This window comes from Rosa rugosa, chromosome 5 (genome assembly GCF_958449725.1).
Source record: "Rosa rugosa chromosome 5, drRosRugo1.1, whole genome shotgun sequence".
NCBI lineage: Eukaryota > Viridiplantae > Streptophyta > Magnoliopsida > Rosales > Rosaceae > Rosa > Rosa rugosa.
This window is the reverse complement of record NC_084824.1, coordinates 42,003,030-42,021,875: the sequence shown is the minus strand read 5'-3', so window position 1 is coordinate 42,021,875 and position 18,846 is coordinate 42,003,030. Positions and strand designations below refer to the sequence as shown.

General features: G+C 38.5%; 4 protein-coding genes across 6 annotated transcripts; 2 read left to right on the top strand and 2 right to left on the bottom strand.

The window, feature by feature from the left end:
- The first annotated feature begins 547 nt into the window (after positions 1-547).
- On the top strand, positions 548-2,080 carry LOC133712501 (probable glutathione S-transferase). The gene has a single exon (XM_062138611.1). It carries the CDS (start codon positions 1,244-1,246, stop codon positions 1,622-1,624), a length of 381 nt encoding a protein of 126 aa, XP_061994595.1. The 5' UTR covers positions 548-1,243; the 3' UTR covers positions 1,625-2,080.
- A 1,503-nt stretch (positions 2,081-3,583) lies between these two features.
- Positions 3,584-8,714, top strand: LOC133712058 (protein ROLLING AND ERECT LEAF 2-like). 3 transcript variants are annotated; one of them, XM_062138136.1, is made up of 5 exons: positions 3,584-3,727; positions 4,948-6,668; positions 7,090-7,304; positions 7,446-7,669; positions 7,782-8,714. In XM_062138136.1, the coding sequence occupies exons 2-5, from the start codon at positions 5,153-5,155 to the stop codon at positions 8,488-8,490; spliced, it is 2,664 nt and encodes an 887-aa protein (XP_061994120.1). In that variant the 5' UTR covers positions 3,584-3,727; positions 4,948-5,152; the 3' UTR covers positions 8,491-8,714. The 3 variants fall into 3 exon arrangements, with proteins under 3 accessions (XP_061994120.1, XP_061994118.1, XP_061994119.1); XM_062138134.1 differs by having other exon boundaries at positions 7,087-7,304; XM_062138135.1 differs by lacking the exon at positions 3,584-3,727 and adding an exon at positions 4,243-4,635 and having other exon boundaries at positions 7,087-7,304.
- A 315-nt stretch (positions 8,715-9,029) lies between these two features.
- LOC133709685 (mitochondrial outer membrane import complex protein METAXIN) lies at positions 9,030-12,815 on the bottom strand. Its single transcript, XM_062135502.1, has 6 exons — positions 12,533-12,815; positions 11,769-12,103; positions 11,525-11,601; positions 11,299-11,359; positions 10,092-10,254; positions 9,030-9,545 (listed from the first exon to the last, which is right to left on the bottom strand). The coding sequence occupies exons 1-6, from the start codon at positions 12,672-12,674 to the stop codon at positions 9,358-9,360; spliced, it is 966 nt and encodes a 321-aa protein (XP_061991486.1). The 5' UTR covers positions 12,675-12,815; the 3' UTR covers positions 9,030-9,357.
- Positions 12,816-17,245: 4,430 nt separating this feature from the next.
- Positions 17,246-18,064, bottom strand: LOC133711679 (uncharacterized). The gene has a single exon (XM_062137781.1). It carries the CDS (start codon positions 18,062-18,064, stop codon positions 17,246-17,248), a length of 819 nt encoding a protein of 272 aa, XP_061993765.1.
- Between the last annotated feature and the right edge of the window lie 782 nt (positions 18,065-18,846).

The following is an 18,846-nucleotide window of genomic DNA, read 5'->3' as shown; positions in this document are numbered from 1 at the left end:
GGAATCGAAGCTTCCTCTAATCAGTCCACCGACTGTTTATGTTCTAAGGCATCAGTGGGTCTATTCGTGTGAGAAGGCCAAGCAATAGCTGGATTATAGTCCTAGAAGCTTGAAGGAAGGATTATAGTCCTCGAATCTGTAGGTTGATCTGGAGAGAGGGAAGAAGAGAGAGAGAGAGAGAGAGAGAGAGAGAGAGAGAGAGAGAGAGAGAGAGAGAGAGAGGAAAAAATGCTTAAAGAAAAAAATAATTAATTAAGATACAAAGAGACGAAAATACCCTTTAAAATATAACAGCTGGCAGTCTCCGTAACGGAGTTAATGGTCCAGGTACTAATGTTGGGTCATGGTTCGAACTTGAGGTACCAAAGTGATTTTTTTTTTTTTTCAGGTACTAAAGTTACTAATGGGCCAAAGGTCAGGTACTAAAGTTACTAATGGGTCAAAGGTCAGGTACTGTTTGCATTTTTTTCCCTTTTCTCATCACACTTTCACCCTATCTTTTTCCCATATACCAAATCATTGTGGTTTATTTGCCTTCCTCTAAAATTATAATTAGTACACACTAATAAACTACGTAAATTGAAAAGCTACAACTGCTTCTTGTTTACATAAATATATGAGACAGTTGATGGTCTTGTACTCAGATCACTTCTTTCCTGAGCAAGAAAAATATGCCTCAGGGCCAAAGTCAGATATCCCAACAGAGAAGGCTACAATAATTGCGGCAATTGTAGTTCTGCATATAAGGCCTAAGCCATCACATCTCAAACCAACAAAAATGGCGGAAGTCAAGCTCTTTAAGACATGGTCAAGCTCTTTTGCTTTGAGGATAGTTTGGGCACTGAAGCTCAAAGATGTCCCATATGATACCATATTTGAAGATCTCTCAAACAAAAGCCCTTTACTTCTTCAATACAACCTCATTCATAAGAAGGTTCCAGTGCTTGTGCACAATGGAAACTCAATTGCTGAATCTTTGGTGATCCTTGAATACATTGAGGAAACATGGAAACAAAATCCTTTGCTGCCTGAAGATCTTCACGATAAAGCCGCTGCACGATTTTGGGCCAAATTTGGTGATGACCAGGTAATCTAGCTCAACGTACCACTACTATTTCATCGTATAATCAGCTACTAACTTCTTGAACACTAGTTTCATATGGAGTTTCAAGATCGATATACACAATAAAGTTTGGTAAAGAATTCAATTCAGTTCACTATGTAAATATGTCTGTGGTTGTGCATGAAGATTTTTCCACCTATTGTGGACGCATTATGCAGTGAAGGGAAAGAGCAAGAGGAAGCTATTGTGAAAGCAAGGGAGAACTTGAAGTACTTGCAAGAAGAGCTAAAGGGAAAGAAATTCTTTGCGGGAAAGCAAATTGGATTTGCAGATATCGCTCTCAGATGGCTTGCACAACATGAGAACGTGTTTGAAGAGGTAGCTAGCATGAAGCTGATAGCAGAAGATGAGTTCCCATTGTTATCCCAATGGCAAAAGACTTTATCAGATGCTCCTATAATCAAAGAGAATTGGGCTCCTAGAGACAAACTTGTCACTAAATTTCAGGCTATCCATGAGCGTGAACTTGTCAAGAAGTTGAAGAAAGGGGCACCTAAGTGAAATGGTTAATTTGTCACATAAAGATGGACAAGAGCGAGAGTCAGGTACCAGTACCAGTAAGTGATAGAAGTAACAACCTGAAAGTTCTTAGCTTCCTCTTCATCGAAGGAGCTGCGCGCAGACGCCATATTTTGGGGTACGTAGTTTATAGGACTGTAATCTCTCCATCTTCTCTGCATGACTGTTTTGGATCTCCTCATCATAAAAATTAGTAGTTTTCTCAATCAGGGGATCCAAGATATCGCCATATATATAGTTTAATAAATATATGGCAATTTGTATCTGCATGCACAGATCGGCAATAATAATTAAAGTCAATATGGACTCTGCAATCCACAAAAAGAGAATTGAGAAAATTTACCTTGCGGTGAAGTGAAGGCGTGAAGCCATGCCAACCTAAATTCATCTCTGAAATGGGTCTCTCTCTGTCTCCCTTCTCTCTCTCTTTCTCTTTCTCTTTCTCTTTCTCTTTCTCTCTCCACAAAACCCAGACTTGGTCGGTTTGATTTCAAATCGGCAGAACAAAATGTAACGCCTCTTTTCTTTCTAGAAACGTTAATTAATTTTTGAATTTTGAACTATACACAATTGCGTTTCTGATATTATCGCCTTAAGAAAAGGGCGTTTACGTAAAAGGACGTTACCAAGGGCATCCCGCGGAGGCCTTGGTGGGACCAGTTTCCCTTTTTTTTCTTTATAGCCGATTATCTTTTGCTTTACAAAATTCATATTATATTATTTTCGTCCCTAGTTTCTCCACTCATAATTACCAAATTCTCCTTACCTTTCTGAAATGCAAGTACACCACCGTTTGGGATTAAGCCGCCAAGTGTCCATGCTAAATTTGCTTTTTTCTTTTTTTGGACCACAACCGATTGAGTAAGGACACCATGGAAAGTGTATATGAGAGTATCTCATCCCATTTCGTGTATAAGATTTCTACAATCTTTATGGAGTGCAAATTCGATCACATTATTATTAAACTATTCTATGAGAACAAAACAATCAGAGGAAATATTACGGCTAAACTCTACTATGACGATCTGAACGAAAATCAAATGAAGAAGATAAGGGGAGCCAAGCTCAAAATATGATCAACTCAATCAAATGATATGCTACAATGTCAGCATTCTGCACGACACGATCAAATGAGAACTAGTAAATATGTGAACATAAACAGGTCATTTGCGTCAATAGATAATACGGTCACAATAACAATGAACAAACATTTGAAGACATTCTTGTAAAGTATAACCTTCAAATGATATAACGTTAAACATGCCAAAAAATTTAGTCATAGCAAAAACGAATAGGTTATTGTGGATTTTAATGACAAAGACAGTGACATATCTATAATCATGACAGAATACAACAACCACTGTTAAAAGCTTCTTAAAGTATATCTATCAAAACTTTAATAAGAGATGATGATGATTTATGAAAAGCCCATTTTCATTTTCATAAACTAATCATTTTCCTTTAATTTTACACATAATCATAGGTTCTAATATGTTCTAAAGCAACACTAATAGCTTAATCATGTGCACAAAGAACAAACACATCACGAGCACCGAAAACAAAAGTACAAAGTCACCAACAACACACACATTAGCACAATAATGGCACCTACAGAATTACAAACTTCCCATTTCCCCTGTTTTTGGATTTTTCCTTCATATACAACAACTTGATTTCAAATTTCAACGACATTTTAACCGCATGTCAAAAAATTAAATTCCTGGGGAGTTTTCAACATCACCCCAATCATTTAATGCAACTGTGAGCCTGTGAGGCCAAGTCTGTCAGAACCTCAAACGGATAATAAAGCCACAGTGGCATTTACACATATTAGTGCAAAACCGAGGGCAAAGTCGTCACTTAAATCCTGTCATATTCTGAGAGCACATAGGTCTGTTCCCCCTTTTTCTTTTTTTGAGTCCTCGAAAACTTTATTTTTTTTTGTTGTTTTTTTATGTTTTCTCCTCCTCCTCCTCCTCCCTCTTGGGTTTTGACCGTTACTTTTTCTCAACGTCTCTCTCTCTCTCTCTCTCTCTCTCTCTCTCTCTGTGATCAAAGCTTCTTCTTCTTCTCTGCAATACCCAGGTATGTTTCTTCTATGTTATCCATTTTACTGATTCATTTGGAGTGTTTTGTTTCTGTGTTGTGTAGTTCATTTGGTAGAACAGTCTTACCAAAGCTGGGTTCTTTTTTCTTTTTCTTTTTTTAATCTGAGTTTCTTGAATATGGAAGCTCTTTCTTTCTACTCACCCCTGTTTTAGTTCAGTAGTTTCAGAAATAGATACTGTTTTACATGTGAAATGGGTTTTTTGTTTTGAGATGTTCTGTGTTCATATTCACTACAAGCTGAAAAAAAGAGTGATTGGCTTCTCATGTTTCTGTTAGTTTCAATTTTAAAGCCTTTTCCTTTCTATTGGCTGTTTTGATTTTTAGTTTGAAATCTCTATTTTTCATAATTGCATGATAAAGGCTTCATGTGTTGAATTTTAATTTTTCATAATATATACCTCCCAGCTTCTTGTGTTAATTTCATATGAACCATAAGATTTCATGGAAGTATTCAACATATACTTATTTCACTAAATTGATTTGTTTGTCTTCCATCTTCTATTCTTCTCTGTTTCAGATTTCACTATGGGCTATTGGTAATTTGATCTCTCTAGTCTCTTTTTGTTCCTCTGCTTTACACCTTTATCTTCTTTTTCAAAACCCTTCTGTTGTAACCTTGAAAAGTTGCAACTGAGGAGATCAAACTTCAACTTGACTACCTATGTTTACATTGCTTTTTCAATTTTTCTTTGAATCCTCCCTTTTCATTTTCCTTTATTACCTGCTTTGAATCACTATTTCATATTGAATTTGTTAGTTTTGAAACCCTAACCGTATATGTTGTTCCACAAGGCTAAATCGTTTTCTTTCAAGTTGGAAAAAACTCGAAGAATTTCATTATCTATTGAAACAACAGTTATGAAAGATTGATCTCTCCTTTTTCTGTGAGTTTCTTGTACTAGTAGTTTCCTAGCAAAAAGTTGTGTGTATAGGAGGCTCTTGCGCTAGTACTTTAGTAGGCAGTTATTGGCTTATTGCATAATCAGGATTTAATAGTTATGTTTTAGGTGTTTGGACTGATAGAAAAGGCTTGAAAGATTCTAAGTTCTCCTAATTGTTCAAGTTTGTGATGTTCTTAAACCTTCTTTGTGACTTAAATATAAAGAAAAGTACCCAGATCTTTTCCAAGTGTTTTTAGTCCTATAGGATATTTTAATTATGTGTATGTTGGTACTGAAATTTTGATTTCTCTGCAGATTCTTTCCTCTTCTTTGTTTCTTTTGTTTGCACATGCAAACATTGTTCATGTTGGAGTGAGGCTGTTGAACTCCTCTGCTAATCAGGCTCAGAATATCCTTATGTATCTGGCAAGAAATACAGAAGACTACCCTTGTGATTTTGGTTTTGATCCGAGTCTGAAAAATTCATAGGCCGAGAGGACAAGTTAAGAGAAAGCTAGAGATGGGATGTTCTACATCTAAGCTAGATGATGAAGAAGCAGTTCAACTTTGTAAAGATCGAAAGAGATTTATTAAACAGGCTCTCGAACAAAGAGCACGATTTGCATCTGGACACTTGGCCTATATCCAGTCCCTGAAAAGAGTTTCGGCTGCTCTTCGTGACTATATTGAAGTGGATGAGCCTCATGTGTTCTCATTAGAGTCCTTCATAACCCCACCATTCACTCCAATAAAGAAAACAAGTCCTGGTTTTATCTGTGACAGTACACCTAAGATCAGGAGGATTTCATCAAAATCCTTCTCACCTGCACAAACCCAATCCGAACCCCATTCATCTGTGAAGATACATTACCTAAGATCAGGAGGAAATCCGGCAGTGTCAGTGGAAGAGAGACCACCTCAATCATCGGAGACAGTCAGTGGAAGTCCTGGTTTTATCTGTGACAGTACACCTAAGATCAGGAGGATTTCATCAAAATCCTTCTCACCTGCACAAACCCAATCCGAACCCCATTCATCTGTGAAGGTACATTACCTAAGATCAGGAGGAAATCCGGCAGTGTCAGTGGAAGAGAGACCACCTCAATCATCGGAGACAGTCAGTGGAAGTCCTGGTTTTATCTGTGACAGTACACCTAAGATCAGGAGGATTTCATCAAAATCCTTCTCACCTGCACAAACCCAATCCGAACCCCATTCATCTGTGAAGGTACATTGCCTAAGATCAGGAGGAAATCCGGCAGTGTCAGTGGAAGAGAGACCCCCTCAATCACCAGAGACGGTCAGAGTAGAAACTTACTCTCCAGTACACCAGTTTGGAATGGATGGTTTCTTTGCAATGCAATCTTCTCCAATGAATTCTTCTTCATTCTTCTCCTATTCCCCTAACAACAGGCCCAATATCCCTCCACCTTCACCTCAAAACTCTCAATGGGATTTTTTCTGGAACCCATTTTCATCATTAGATTACTATGGTTATCCCACTCCATCTAGTATTGATCAGACAGTCATGGATGATGAGAATAGAGGACTAAGGCAGGTCAGAGAAGAAGAAGGGATCCCTGACTTGGAAGAAATTGAAACTGAGCAAGAGGATTGCTATGATGAGGCAAATGTAAGACAAGAAAGGGATAAAATGGATCTAAACTACAACAGAGAAGAAGTTATTGTTGAAGACGTTGATGATGAGGAGGATGAGGATGAGGAGACGGTCAGCGGAAACGAAACTGAGCATGAAGCAGAAATACCCTCCCATGATCATGTTACTATAGAGGTGCGAGCTCAGACTGCAAGACAAGTTGAAACTAGTAATCAAGGAACGGCAGTTGTTGATCGAGAGGCCAAGGAAGAAACACCAGGATTTACTGTTTATGTAAACCGAAGGCCAACGAGTATGGCAGAAGTTATCAAGGATTTAGAAGATCAGTTTGTGATCGTTTGCAATGCAGCCAATCAGGTCTCGGCGTTGTTAGAGGCCAACAGAGAGCAGTACTCATCAACCTCCAATGAACTCTCAGGTTTGCTTACTTGGCTATGACATCTACTGTAAATTAATTCCCTTTACATTTGAGCATTTTTTTTCATCTTACTATCTTAAATGTGGAAGTCTGTACTCAATAGTTATGGAGATAACCTAAGTGGACATGACTTGAATTTGACTGTGGCTGTAGAAGACCGAAACATCCAGTTTAGCTTTCGTTTATTCCAGATAATACAGGGATATAAAGCAAACTGATCTGTTATGTCATATTCACTAGAACTAATTTGGATTTCAGTATGGCAATATGTGGTTAAGGAATGTCAATGTTTCATCAAACCAACTCTTCATTTTGGATCTCATATTTCCTTTATTTCGCTGGATTTCATGTTTCATCAAACTGACATATTTCCTTTATGTCAAAGTTTGAGGTTATTAATAGAACTAATTTGCTGTAGCAGCCATGAAAATGCTGAACCCAGTAGCTTTATTTCGCTCAGCATCCTCGTCTCGCTCAGCCTCATCCAGATTTTTAGTGACTTCTTCCTGCTCCAAAGATGAAGGTTATGAAAGCAGCAGTGACTTCTCAGAGGAGCCCTGCATGTTTTCAGGTAGTCACCAATCAACATTGGACAGATTGTATGCTTGGGAGAAGAAACTCTATGAGGAAGTCAAGGTATACTTCTAACAGAAACTGATTTACTTTTTAAGTAAGGAGTATGCAATTAGCCATAGTTGATGATGATAATATCATCACTGTGCTTATGCTTGAACCAAAAATTATAAGAGCTTGATCAGTGTGTCACCTACTTCGCAGTCTGGAGAAAAGGTTCGGATGACATATGACAAGAAATTAAAGCAACTCCGGAACCAAGATGTAAAAGGCGATGACCAATCTGCTCTAGAAAAAACAAGGGTATCCATTAGAGATCTGCATACGCAGATGAAGGTTTCGATACACTCAGTTGAAGCTATTTCAAAGAGAATTGAATCCTTAAGGGATGAAGAACTGCAGCCTCAACTTTCAGAATTGGTGCAAGGGTACAACACATTAACACAATATCACTTGGCTTTAGCACTCATTAACAACACATATAACACACAATGTGCAACGCAAATCTAATCACTCTGTACTAAATGTACTTACCTTCAGGTTGGCAAGGATGTGGAAAGTAATGGCAGAGTGTCATCAGACACAGAAACGAAGCCTCGATGAAGCCAAGCTTTTACTAGCAGGCACACCTTCAAAACTGGAAGCTAAAAGGCTTTCTTCTTCCAGTTCAGTCACTGATCCAAACCGGCTAGCACGTTCTGCAGCCAATCTTGAGACCGAACTGAGGAATTGGAGAGCCTATTTTGAGTCATGGATCACTTCTCAGCGATCCTACGTACGCGCATTAACAGGATGGCTTCTCCGTTGCATGAGGGCTGATCCAGATACATCAAAGTTGCCATTCTCTCCTCGTCGCTCTAACGGTGCTCCTCCAATATTTGGAATATGCATCCAATGGTCAAGGTTTCTAGATGCCATACGTGAGACCCCAGTGCTAGATGGACTAGATTTTTTCGCAGCTGGTATGGGATCTCTCTATGCACAGCAGGTTAAAGAGGATTTACGTAGAGCTCGGATAGGTTCAAAGAGGTTCGAGTCAACTGAGGAATTCAGTGGGAATATGGAACTGGTGGAAGTTGGTCAAGTTGAACAAGTAATGACTGCAGATAAAATGGCTGAAGTTGCCATAAGGGTACTTTGTGCTGGAATGTCAGTTACTATGAGCTCACTGACAGAGTTTTCTATTGCTTCTGCTGAGGGGTATGCTGATCTTGTGAATCAATGGGACGATGCCAAGACTAGAGCTTGAATGTGACTCTAGATTTTTATGGGGTAGTTTAGGAGTGGGTGTCAAATGTAATTACGAGTTAAGCTATTTATAAATTATTAGAGTAGAGTTGTTGCCACCCTAATCCTTATGTTTATTTCCCAAGCAGGTAGAAACAGAATACGCTGGTTGTTAAGAATGTAATCTTACATAACGAAGGGTTAAATACTCGAATCTATAATCGATAGCCACCAATGAACTCCAAATCCCTATATGCAATTCATTTTAGCACATAAAAAGAAAACCAAGCATCAAAACCCTAAGATGAGCTCAAACACGAGGAGCTCCAGAATTCCAGTTTACCACGATGCATCCTTGCTAAGAGATCTGAAAGACCATACCAAGCAAGTGCTCACACAGAATAGCCATATGTATGAATTACATCATTTACACTTTGTACTTCAAATTGAATAAACTTCACAGTAGGTTCAAAAATTAAACAATATGAAATAGAATTGCATCATGGTTCAACCCTATTCAATGATCTTTTTCAGCAAAGCAAAGCCTAATAGCCAGAGGGATGAAATCATGAAATTCATCATGGTTTAACCTTTATCCAATTCACATTGAATAAAATTTACACGAGTATAAGCACTGCTTCAAAAGTTAAAATGTTATAATATGACGAGTGAAAAGTATATCTTCCAACCCTCGATTCTAGGTTTCTAACTTGATGTTCCAATAAATCATAGAACGTACTGGTGTTTATTTTCCAAAATTTCTAACCTTGTCATACTACAAAAATGAAAGAACAGGATTACAGGAAAACTCATCCTCATCACAACTCATGCTACTGGGGCAAAAATGCTGGTGTAGAGATTACAAATCAGACAAAATGATTAACTCTTTCTATTCATTGTAATCAAAGCCTTCATCATCATCATCAAGCTCAACCTCAACCCCATCAACTTGACCCATGAGAGTGACAAAAAGTACAACCGAAACCAGCTGTGCTACCAAAAAATATTTGGCCCTTCTCTTAAAATCTTTCTCCTCCTTTGTTTTTTCCCTTTTGGGTTTGGTCTTGGGCTTAGAACCTGATCAATAAAATAAGCATAACAGAAAATGCAAAATAAGTTACGACCAAGGTGGCCCTGATCTAAGATAATCTAGCATTCCAATAATTATATAATTTTAATCCCATCAATATTTAAGGGTTCAAATTCAGAAAACGCATGCTAAGTTCTAATAATCGATGACTTGCCTGTCATTAGCTATGTATCTTTTAGAAAGATTTTGTGTCCCTATTATGTCTTTCATTAATGTGCAGGAAAGCAGGTATCTCACATGATAAAAACTACAAAAATACAAACTACAGCTTTCAGTTCAAGAAAGGCCTAAGGCGTCCTGCTCATATTAATAGCTTTTATGCACTCAAAAGTAACATCCTACGTTTTTAAAGAAAAATAAGATGGTGAACTGCTTGTGGTCAGACCAACTCTACTCTCAAATCCCACTATATAAACAAAAATAGAGGGCAATGACCTGCTGTGTCAAAGGTGATCAATAAAATCAAATTATTTAATCCGAGATAACTTAAAGATATACAAGACTTGAACATTAAGTATATGAAAGTGTCTTACGCCAGTTTGAAGGACCTCTTCTCGGAGCTGATGATGAAGGATTTGCATGGGAGTTTGGGACTGAAGATGAAGTACTCGCATCAACAAACTCCATATTAACCCTACTGGCATACCCAACGAGGTTCTCATGTTCTAAGAGCTTGCTCCGGAGAATTGATGTTTCCTAAAAGCATAAAATAGCAAGCAGTGTTAAAATAATCCAAAAGTAAATTGAAAAGGGCAACATAAAAATAGGACAAAAAACAAAAACAAAAGATACAACTTAGTTTACCACACAGGACCAAGTTCCTTTGGAAAAATTCAAAATATATTTATAAGAGGTTTGAAATCATTTTTTATAATCCAAGATTCCTCATTAATTCATGATAACATGAAAAACCATGAGTACAGAATCAGGAATTGTCACCACAATAACATTGCATAAATAAGTCTCACGTTAAAACATGGTATGGGAAAGATCAAAGCAGGTCTTGAAAACCTAGCAGCTATTAAATCCTAAGGAAAAAGCGGGACAGCATGCATTATCTCAGTTGATAGATGAATAAAGCTATAAATGAATTGTCAGGAGAGTCATCTGCCTCCAAAAAATTGCTTCCAAGACTTCGTCGACTTAAATTTAATCACAGATTGGGTCAAATTTTGTGCACATAGCAATGACATCTGAGTTTAAGTCAGTAGCAGTATCATTCTTATTTGTTTTACCTCTCTATTTTGGTACAGAAGATATACTCAATTCACAAAACTGTCAGTTATGGTGTCAAATTTTGTTTCAAGTAAAGGACATCGAGTGTCATTTTCATCTTGTATTGATATTTGATTTTTCATACAAATCAATCACTAGGGATTTATTTAAAAATATCATTATAAAGCTTATAGTTCAGACCATGGAATAAAGTTGCACAACAGTTAAAAGCTTAAAATTATTGATAAAATCATATAGACAACTGTACAGATCATAATTTATAATATAGTCACCGTTTTTTGCAGTTCTACCAGGCATGACTCAAATAAATCTCCCATTCAGTAAATTTTCTCGCAAACTCTTTTCTTGATACAGAAATCAAGCAATCAATACTCTCTCAGTTATGCACCTTACTGATGCTACAATGAAATCTAAAATTCTAGCTGGCAACTCAATTTCCATGGATTCAGAGAAAGTAACTGATCCAATTAAACATGAATGGTGCTAACATAAAATTTGACTTACCGGTAATGCTTGAAGAGTGATAAGTGCCTGGCTCAAAAAGACAGCATCCAAACTTGACGGCCTACTCAAAAAAGAAAATTGCAGGTAGAAATACAATCAGCAGGTTAGTATTAGTCACCACTTCACTTTTAAAGTACGTTGATACAAAATGAAATGAAGAGTTGTCCGCGGGCTTCATTCTAAAAGGGAACAACAATCTAAGTATACAAGATATTGAGCAAATCACCTGTTTTCAAATAAAAACATTTGATCCCCCAATCTACTAGACAGAGCTTCAAACGCAATGCTGGCTCTCTTGTATATCTGTCCATTAATTTTTTAATTTTCAGACCAACAACATTATATGATTTTCATAAAATAGAAAACATAGAGAGAGAGAGAGAGAGAGAGAGAGGTAGAGAGTGAAGACCAGGGGCGAGGTAGAAAAGACAAAGACAGAGAAAGTACTAAGATCAGTGGAAACAATGGACCTGTTCTTCTATTTCTTCAGCATTGTCCTTAGTAATCCCAAGTTGCCGCTTGACATTGTACACTTGCTTCAAGAACAAAACTTTTCCTATTGGCCAAGGAAGATCAGAACAATATATAGTTTGGGCAGAAGTACCATCAGTTCCCACCCAGAGCTCATACTTGATTGCATCAGCAAGCCAGGAGCTAACCATGGCCTTCATAGATATCCATTCCGGGACTGATTGGAATTCAGTGTCCAGATCAACAATGCCATCTTCTTTCAGTCTCTCAATCACGCCACCCTTCTCATTATTATAGGCCACGTACTCACCAGATTCAACATACGGAATTTTATCTAACACAAAAGACCGCAATCAATACACTGATTCTCTTGCTCTCTCACACTCACACCCATCCGCAAACTAACATTTGAAGATTCCATTGGCATTAACTGAACAAAGACTCATTATTCCATAAATTCACAAACACAGTATAGTTTCCAGTGCCAATGAAATTGCATATTCCTGAATACAGAAACCTAGCTATACTGAATCAAACCCGAAAAATACCGCAATGTATAACATCAAGAAACCATGATACATATATATATGCAGAGTTGGCATCACATATTTAAGTAAGTTGAATGAAAAACCCTAGATTAGTAGCGGTGAGAAAAATCAAGAACTTGGCATTCAAGAAAAAACACAATGCACAAAACTTAAAGAACAGTCCTTTTCCCAATAAAAGAAGTAAAATTTGAGAGAGATGGAATTAGGGTTGGTACCAGAATCAGGGTAGGTGAGATTATAGTCCAATTGAAAGGGGAGGTTAGCGAATTTGAGGTAGAAGTAGAGGGGCAAGCATGAAGGGCAAGCAGTAGGGAGGCCAAAGCAGGGCTTCCTCACCACGAGAGTATAGTCTTCCATGTAGAAACAGATTAGGGTTTTGACTTTGAGAAGCCAGAAGCGAAGTGGATGTTGCAGAGAGAGACGTGGAGGAAAGGTTTCTTGAGGGTTTTGGAAATTGGCTTGGTAGTTGGTACTGAAATGGGTTCACCCAGTCTGAGGTTGGGCGGATCCGGGTCGAACATGGGTCATGGGTCCGTCTACAATTATCCAACCTAGGTTTTTCTTTCTTTCTTTGGTCAATACCAAGTGGAGTAGACTTTACTTCAGCCCTGAAAAAAGAATTTTGCATTCTGAAAATGCTTGTTTTTCTATTTCCGATTTCACATATATGACAATATATTAATAAGGAAAAAGTATATCGTGAAAGTATTATGGTGCAAAGATTAAAAAATAACACCACATGACTATACTACCGTATGTGAAATAGACAAGTTGATCTACCTAGGAGCAGTGGCGGATCCAGAAAAATTTTTCAGGTAAGGCAAGACAATGGCAGGTTGAAGGAAAAGGGGAAGGGAGGAAAATTAGAGGGAAGCTATAGATTTTGGAGGCAATTGTGAAGATTTTGGAGGCAATTGTGAAGAGTTTGCCCTGCTTTGCCCTATTTCTGCCATTTTCTTCCCCAATTCACCTGATTTTGCCCTATTTTTGCCATTTTCGCATACCTTGCCTATACCAAACCTGTGAAAACTCAAAAATCCAGTCTAGGTAAGCGCTTAAGCTGGCCTTTATATGAATCCGCCAGTGCCTAGGAGAGCTTCAACCTCTTGTAGATGTTTATAAAAATGATAAGGGATTAGAGGATAACATATTTATTGATCATGTTCGACTATTCTTCTTAAAAAATTTATATATATTTTAAATTGGAAAGGATCAAATTTACATATGCTAATATTCATGAATCACTTTTTCCAATCCTTTCACATGTTCTATCCTTCGTTATCAAGCCATGGAACCAACTTCAACTCTTTATTATAAGGACCTTCTTTGATCAAATAAGGGACCTAACTTTAAGAGTTTCTAATTGTAGTTGTGTTGCTTTGTTTTTTGGTATCAATTTTCTTTTATTTTTTTTTCGATCAAATATGCACTCAAACGTTAAAAGCATATTGGTTCCGCTTCCATTGTAACACTTTTGCAGCTACACCATAAGCATTAATGAAAAATGCCATCAAATTGTCTACTCAATCATACATAGTATAATATAACTACATATGCCTCGTTAATGAATCCCATAGATTGAGTGTGACATTACAATTTTGTTCATTAATTGCTTCACCTTAGAGTATTTTTCACTTAATAATTATCACGTTTACTTTTCCATATTTATTCCAAGTTATAGTTTTTTTTTTTTTTTTTGAAGAGAAGGACGACAAATTTTATTGAGACTTGCAGCCCTGAAACTAAGGCATGTTTAGCTAACTTATGAGCTAACATATTCGATTCCCTATAGATATGAGAAAAGAAAGAACCTGCTAGATAAGGAAGAGAAGCAGAAATATCATCAACAATCCTTCCCAAGTCAGAAGTATCATCACCCTCAGCTCGAATAGCTTGAACTAGTTGAAGGCAATCAGACTCAAAAATTACCGGAGCTAGATGATTATCCGTCACCACACTGCAAGCCAACCTACTAGCTAATGCCTCAACCACCAATGGAGACCAAACATCAGCACATGGCTCACAGGCTCCAACTACCACAGTACCAGTATCATCTCGAATCACCACACCCAGTCCTCCTGTATGTGTTGCCTGATCAAAAGCACCATCAATATTTACTTTCAGCCAGCCAGCCGAAGGAGGGCTCCAAGGACGCCCAACCGTAGGCCTGGTACCCCTAAATGCAGCCTTAAAGGAGTGGTAAGAAGTAACAACTTGAAAGTAAACTTGATGCGTGTGAAGGAATTTACCAGACCATAACCGTTGATTACGTTCCTTCCACACCCCCCATAGCAACATGAACAACAATGAAAATGAACTCTCTGAAACCAAAGAATGACAAAGTACTAACCATTCAAGCAATGAACTTGAAGGGGTAGCCAGGACAGGTGACAAATGTGGAGCTAGAGAAATCACCTCACGAACAAAATTGCACTCTCTACTTACATGAGAAACCGTCTCCTCTTCTGCGTCACAAAATAAACAACCTTCACCCACAGGAACCTTGCGGCTTCTAAGCTGTGATGCAGTGGGAAGAATAGAAGCACAAGTTCTCCAAATATGTATCTTGACTTTACCTGGAATTTTGGCATCCCATAGATGCTTCCAAAAACTGGGAATAATATCAGAAGGAGAGCTACCCGAAGTAGCTTGATGTAGAGAGCCAAAAGCCACCTTATAAGCACTTTTAGTAGAAAATCTGCCCTTCTTATCAAAGTGTCATATATATCTATCAGGGACAACATTAGAACTAAGAGAAATTGAACAAATTAGGCTAGCCTCCTCAGCATCAAAGCTAGCGTGAATTAACTCCTTATTCCAACAGCCATCAACAATTAAATCACTCACCATCACAAGTGGAGAATCACCATACGTTACAGGGAGGAAAAAAACAGGTCGTGGAATCCAAGGATCATCCCAAATTCTGATAGATGTACCATCACCAACCTGCCATCTAATCCCTCCAAGCAAAACTGATCTAGCGGCAAATATACCCCTCCAGCAAGCAGAAGCATGACATGGTGCAGGGGCAGTCAAGAAAGTAGACTGAGGAAAGTATCTAGCTTTGAAAAGGCGACTTACAAGTGAATCAGGCTGACGCAATAATCTCCACCCCTGCTTAGCAAGTAAGGCTAAATTGTGTGCATGTAGGTCCCGAAAACCCATTCCTCCTTCTTCTTTAGGTCGGCAGAGGCGATCCTATGACATCCAATGAATTTTCCGTTCATTGGGTTTACTCCCCCACCAAAAACGGGCACACATTTGATGTAGATCATCGCAAAACTCCTTAGGGAGCAAGAAGCAACTCATAGCGTAGGATGGTAAGGCCTGAGCCACCACCCTAATTAGTAAATCCTTTCCTGCTCCACTAAGCAACTTCCCTTGCCACCCAGCCAACTTCTTACTCAAACGCTCTTTTATGTATGAAAAAGATTCAGTCCGATTTCTTCCCAAATAAGTGGGAAGCCCTAAATACTTCTCGTGCTTAGCTTCAACAGTTACCCCCAGAAAATCTGACAAAGCAAGCTTATCAGCTTCAGGAACCCTTTTACTGAAAACAATGCTACTCTTGGTGAAATTAACTTGTTGACCTGAAGCCAATTCATAATCATGCAGAACAGATTGAATATGTTGACACTCGCTCAAAGTAGCCTTTCCAAAAAGAAGACTGTCATCTGCAAATAAAAGATGATGAATAGCAGGGGCACCCTCACAAATCTTAATCCCTTGCAGGTCACCATTCACCACTTTACGATCCAATAAAGCAGAAAAAACTTCTGCACACAATAGAAATAAATAGGGAGAAAGGGGATCCCCTTGCCTGAGCCCCCTAGTAGGTGTCAGATAACCTCTTGGTTGCCCATTAATCAGGAATGCATATCTCACTGTAGTAACACATTGCATTATCAGACCAATCCAGGACTCATCAAACCCCATCCTAAGAAGCACGGCCTCCAAAAAACTTCATTCCATACGATCATAGGCTTTACTCATATCAAGCTTCAGCGAGAAAACACCCTCTGAACTTGAGTAACAGTTATGAATAAAGTGTGACACCTCGTTTGCCACAAGAGTATTATCCGTAATTAATCTCCCAGGAATGAAGGCACTCTGAAATGGAGATATAATTTTGGGCAATATTTTCTTGAGCCTGTTAGCAATAACTTTGGAGCAAATTTTATAGACAACATTGCATAGAGCAATAGGACGCAAATCAGCAACTGAAACTGGATCTTTCACCTTGGGTATTAAACAAATATGTGTAAAATTGATCTCACCAGAGAATTACCCTGTCTGAAGGAAATTTTGGACTGCCGACATCACATCTCCTCCCACAACATCCCAATATTTCTGAAAAAATAAAGGAGGCATCTCATCAGGCCCAGGAGCCTTAGTTGGGTACATCTGAAACAAAGCAGCTCGTATCTCGTCCCCGGAATAAGGAGCACACAAATCTGCATTCATCTCAGGAGTCACCCTTGGTTGCACAGTTGCTACCACTGCTTGCATATGATTAATGTTTAAATCATTTGCCTTAAACATATTAGAAAAGTACTGCAGCACAACAGCCTCCATCCCGTTCATTGAGTCCTGCCAAACTCCATTGTGGTCAAACAAACCAAGAAGCCGGTTTTTAGCCCTCCGATTAGATGCTTTCCTATGGAAAAATTTCGTGGTCCTGTCCCCCTCAGATAACCAAGTCACTTTGGATCGTTGCTTCCAATAAGCATTCTCATCCGCCAATAAACCATCGAGCTTGGAATTAAGCACAACACACTCCTCTTGATTTTCAGAAGACATAGGCAGATTAAACAAAACCTGCAGCCGGTCACGTATAAGTCCAATCTCCCTACGTCGTGCCCCAAAAAAATTCCTTTGCCATTGACTTAAAGAAAATCTGGTCTGCACAATCTTTTTCGTTACTTGGTTCATGGGAAACCAAGTACATTGGTGTCCCATCCCTGTCTCACGACATCCTGACATTCATCATGCAATGTCCAAAAACTTTCGAACCGAAACCTGTGTCGACGATGTTCCTGAACAGTAATGCTACAACGGTAGACTCCCAAAAGAATAGGAGTATGATCACCATGAATGGGGGCCAAATGAACAACCCTAGCTGCAGTGAACACATCAGTCCAGGTCGCCGTGGCTACAGCCCTATCAAGGCGGTTGCGCATCCCCGGCCCTCTCCAAGTAAAAGGAGAACCCTGGAAGCCCAGATCAAAAAGGTCGCAGAAAGATAGAATATCTCTAAATGGCTGCATTTGGCTTTCCCTGCACACTACACCACCCTCCTTCTCATAGGCGTGCAACAGTTCATTCATATCACCCACCACCACCCAGGGAAGAGAGCATTCTGCACTAAGCGAATGGAGCAACGCCCAAGTGCGATGACGGTCTACCGTCGCCGGGTGTCCATACAAACCCGTAAGGCGCCAAACAATCCCAGAACCATCGGATTCTTTTACTTCCACATCAATATGGTTCAAGGATTTAGAGCGAAACTTGATATCCACGCCATCAGACCAGAACATAGCCACTCCACCAGACGGACCGACACTAAACACGGCCTCACAATTCAAATACCCAATGCGCAATCTCAAATCCCGCATATACTCCCAGTCAGCTATCTTCGTCTCTGACAAGAAGATAATTGATGGTTGCCTCTGTTGAATAAGCAATTGCAGTGCATGAACCGACGCGGGGTTGTTCAATCCGCGACAATTCCATGCCAAAATCTCCATTCTGTTTTGGAGATGCAGAGCTCGACGTGAGAGAAGAGCAGATTCAAATTAGTGTTTTATGTGTTAGGATTTATTCTTTAACTAAACAATAAGTCGTCAAGAACGTGGAAAGTTCTATTATATATTATAAAATAAAATTTTGATAAATTAATAAAATTTGGATCAAAGAAAATTTATTAACTTAGCGAGATTATTAATTAATCGAGCATTTAAAGCTTATTATTGACGTAAGTTTTATGCTAGCATTTTGGAAGGCTATGAGACAGGAGCAACAAATTCCAAAAAAAAAAAAAAAAAAACATTTTGAATGCTATCAACTTTATTAATTAATGTGTCTTGGACTATTGATGTCGATCAAGACAACAATCATAGTAAATTATTTTTGGTATTGCAAGATCCGCTCAATTAAAGGCATGGCTTCTCAAATACAAGGTGGTAAAGAAGAAGGAATCCAAGAATTATCTAAAATCATTTCTAGTCTAAAGGCCGATGGACGTGGAACTTCTTCTTTTGAATTATCAAGTGAAAATGATGCACTAATGGAAAAGCTAGTGATGAGGAGATAATTGATACACCTAATGTTGATGATCATGATCCTGGTGACAGTTGTGTTATACCAGTTGTTTCTCCAAAAGAGGTATTTCAAGCAACAGTGACCTTAAAACACTTTTTGCTACAATGTGAAAAACATATACCAACTATGTTGTATGCATTCTAAAAGATGAAGGATGAGATTGAGCTCGATTTAGGGGGACAGAAAAAGCAAAAGACAATAGATGCAT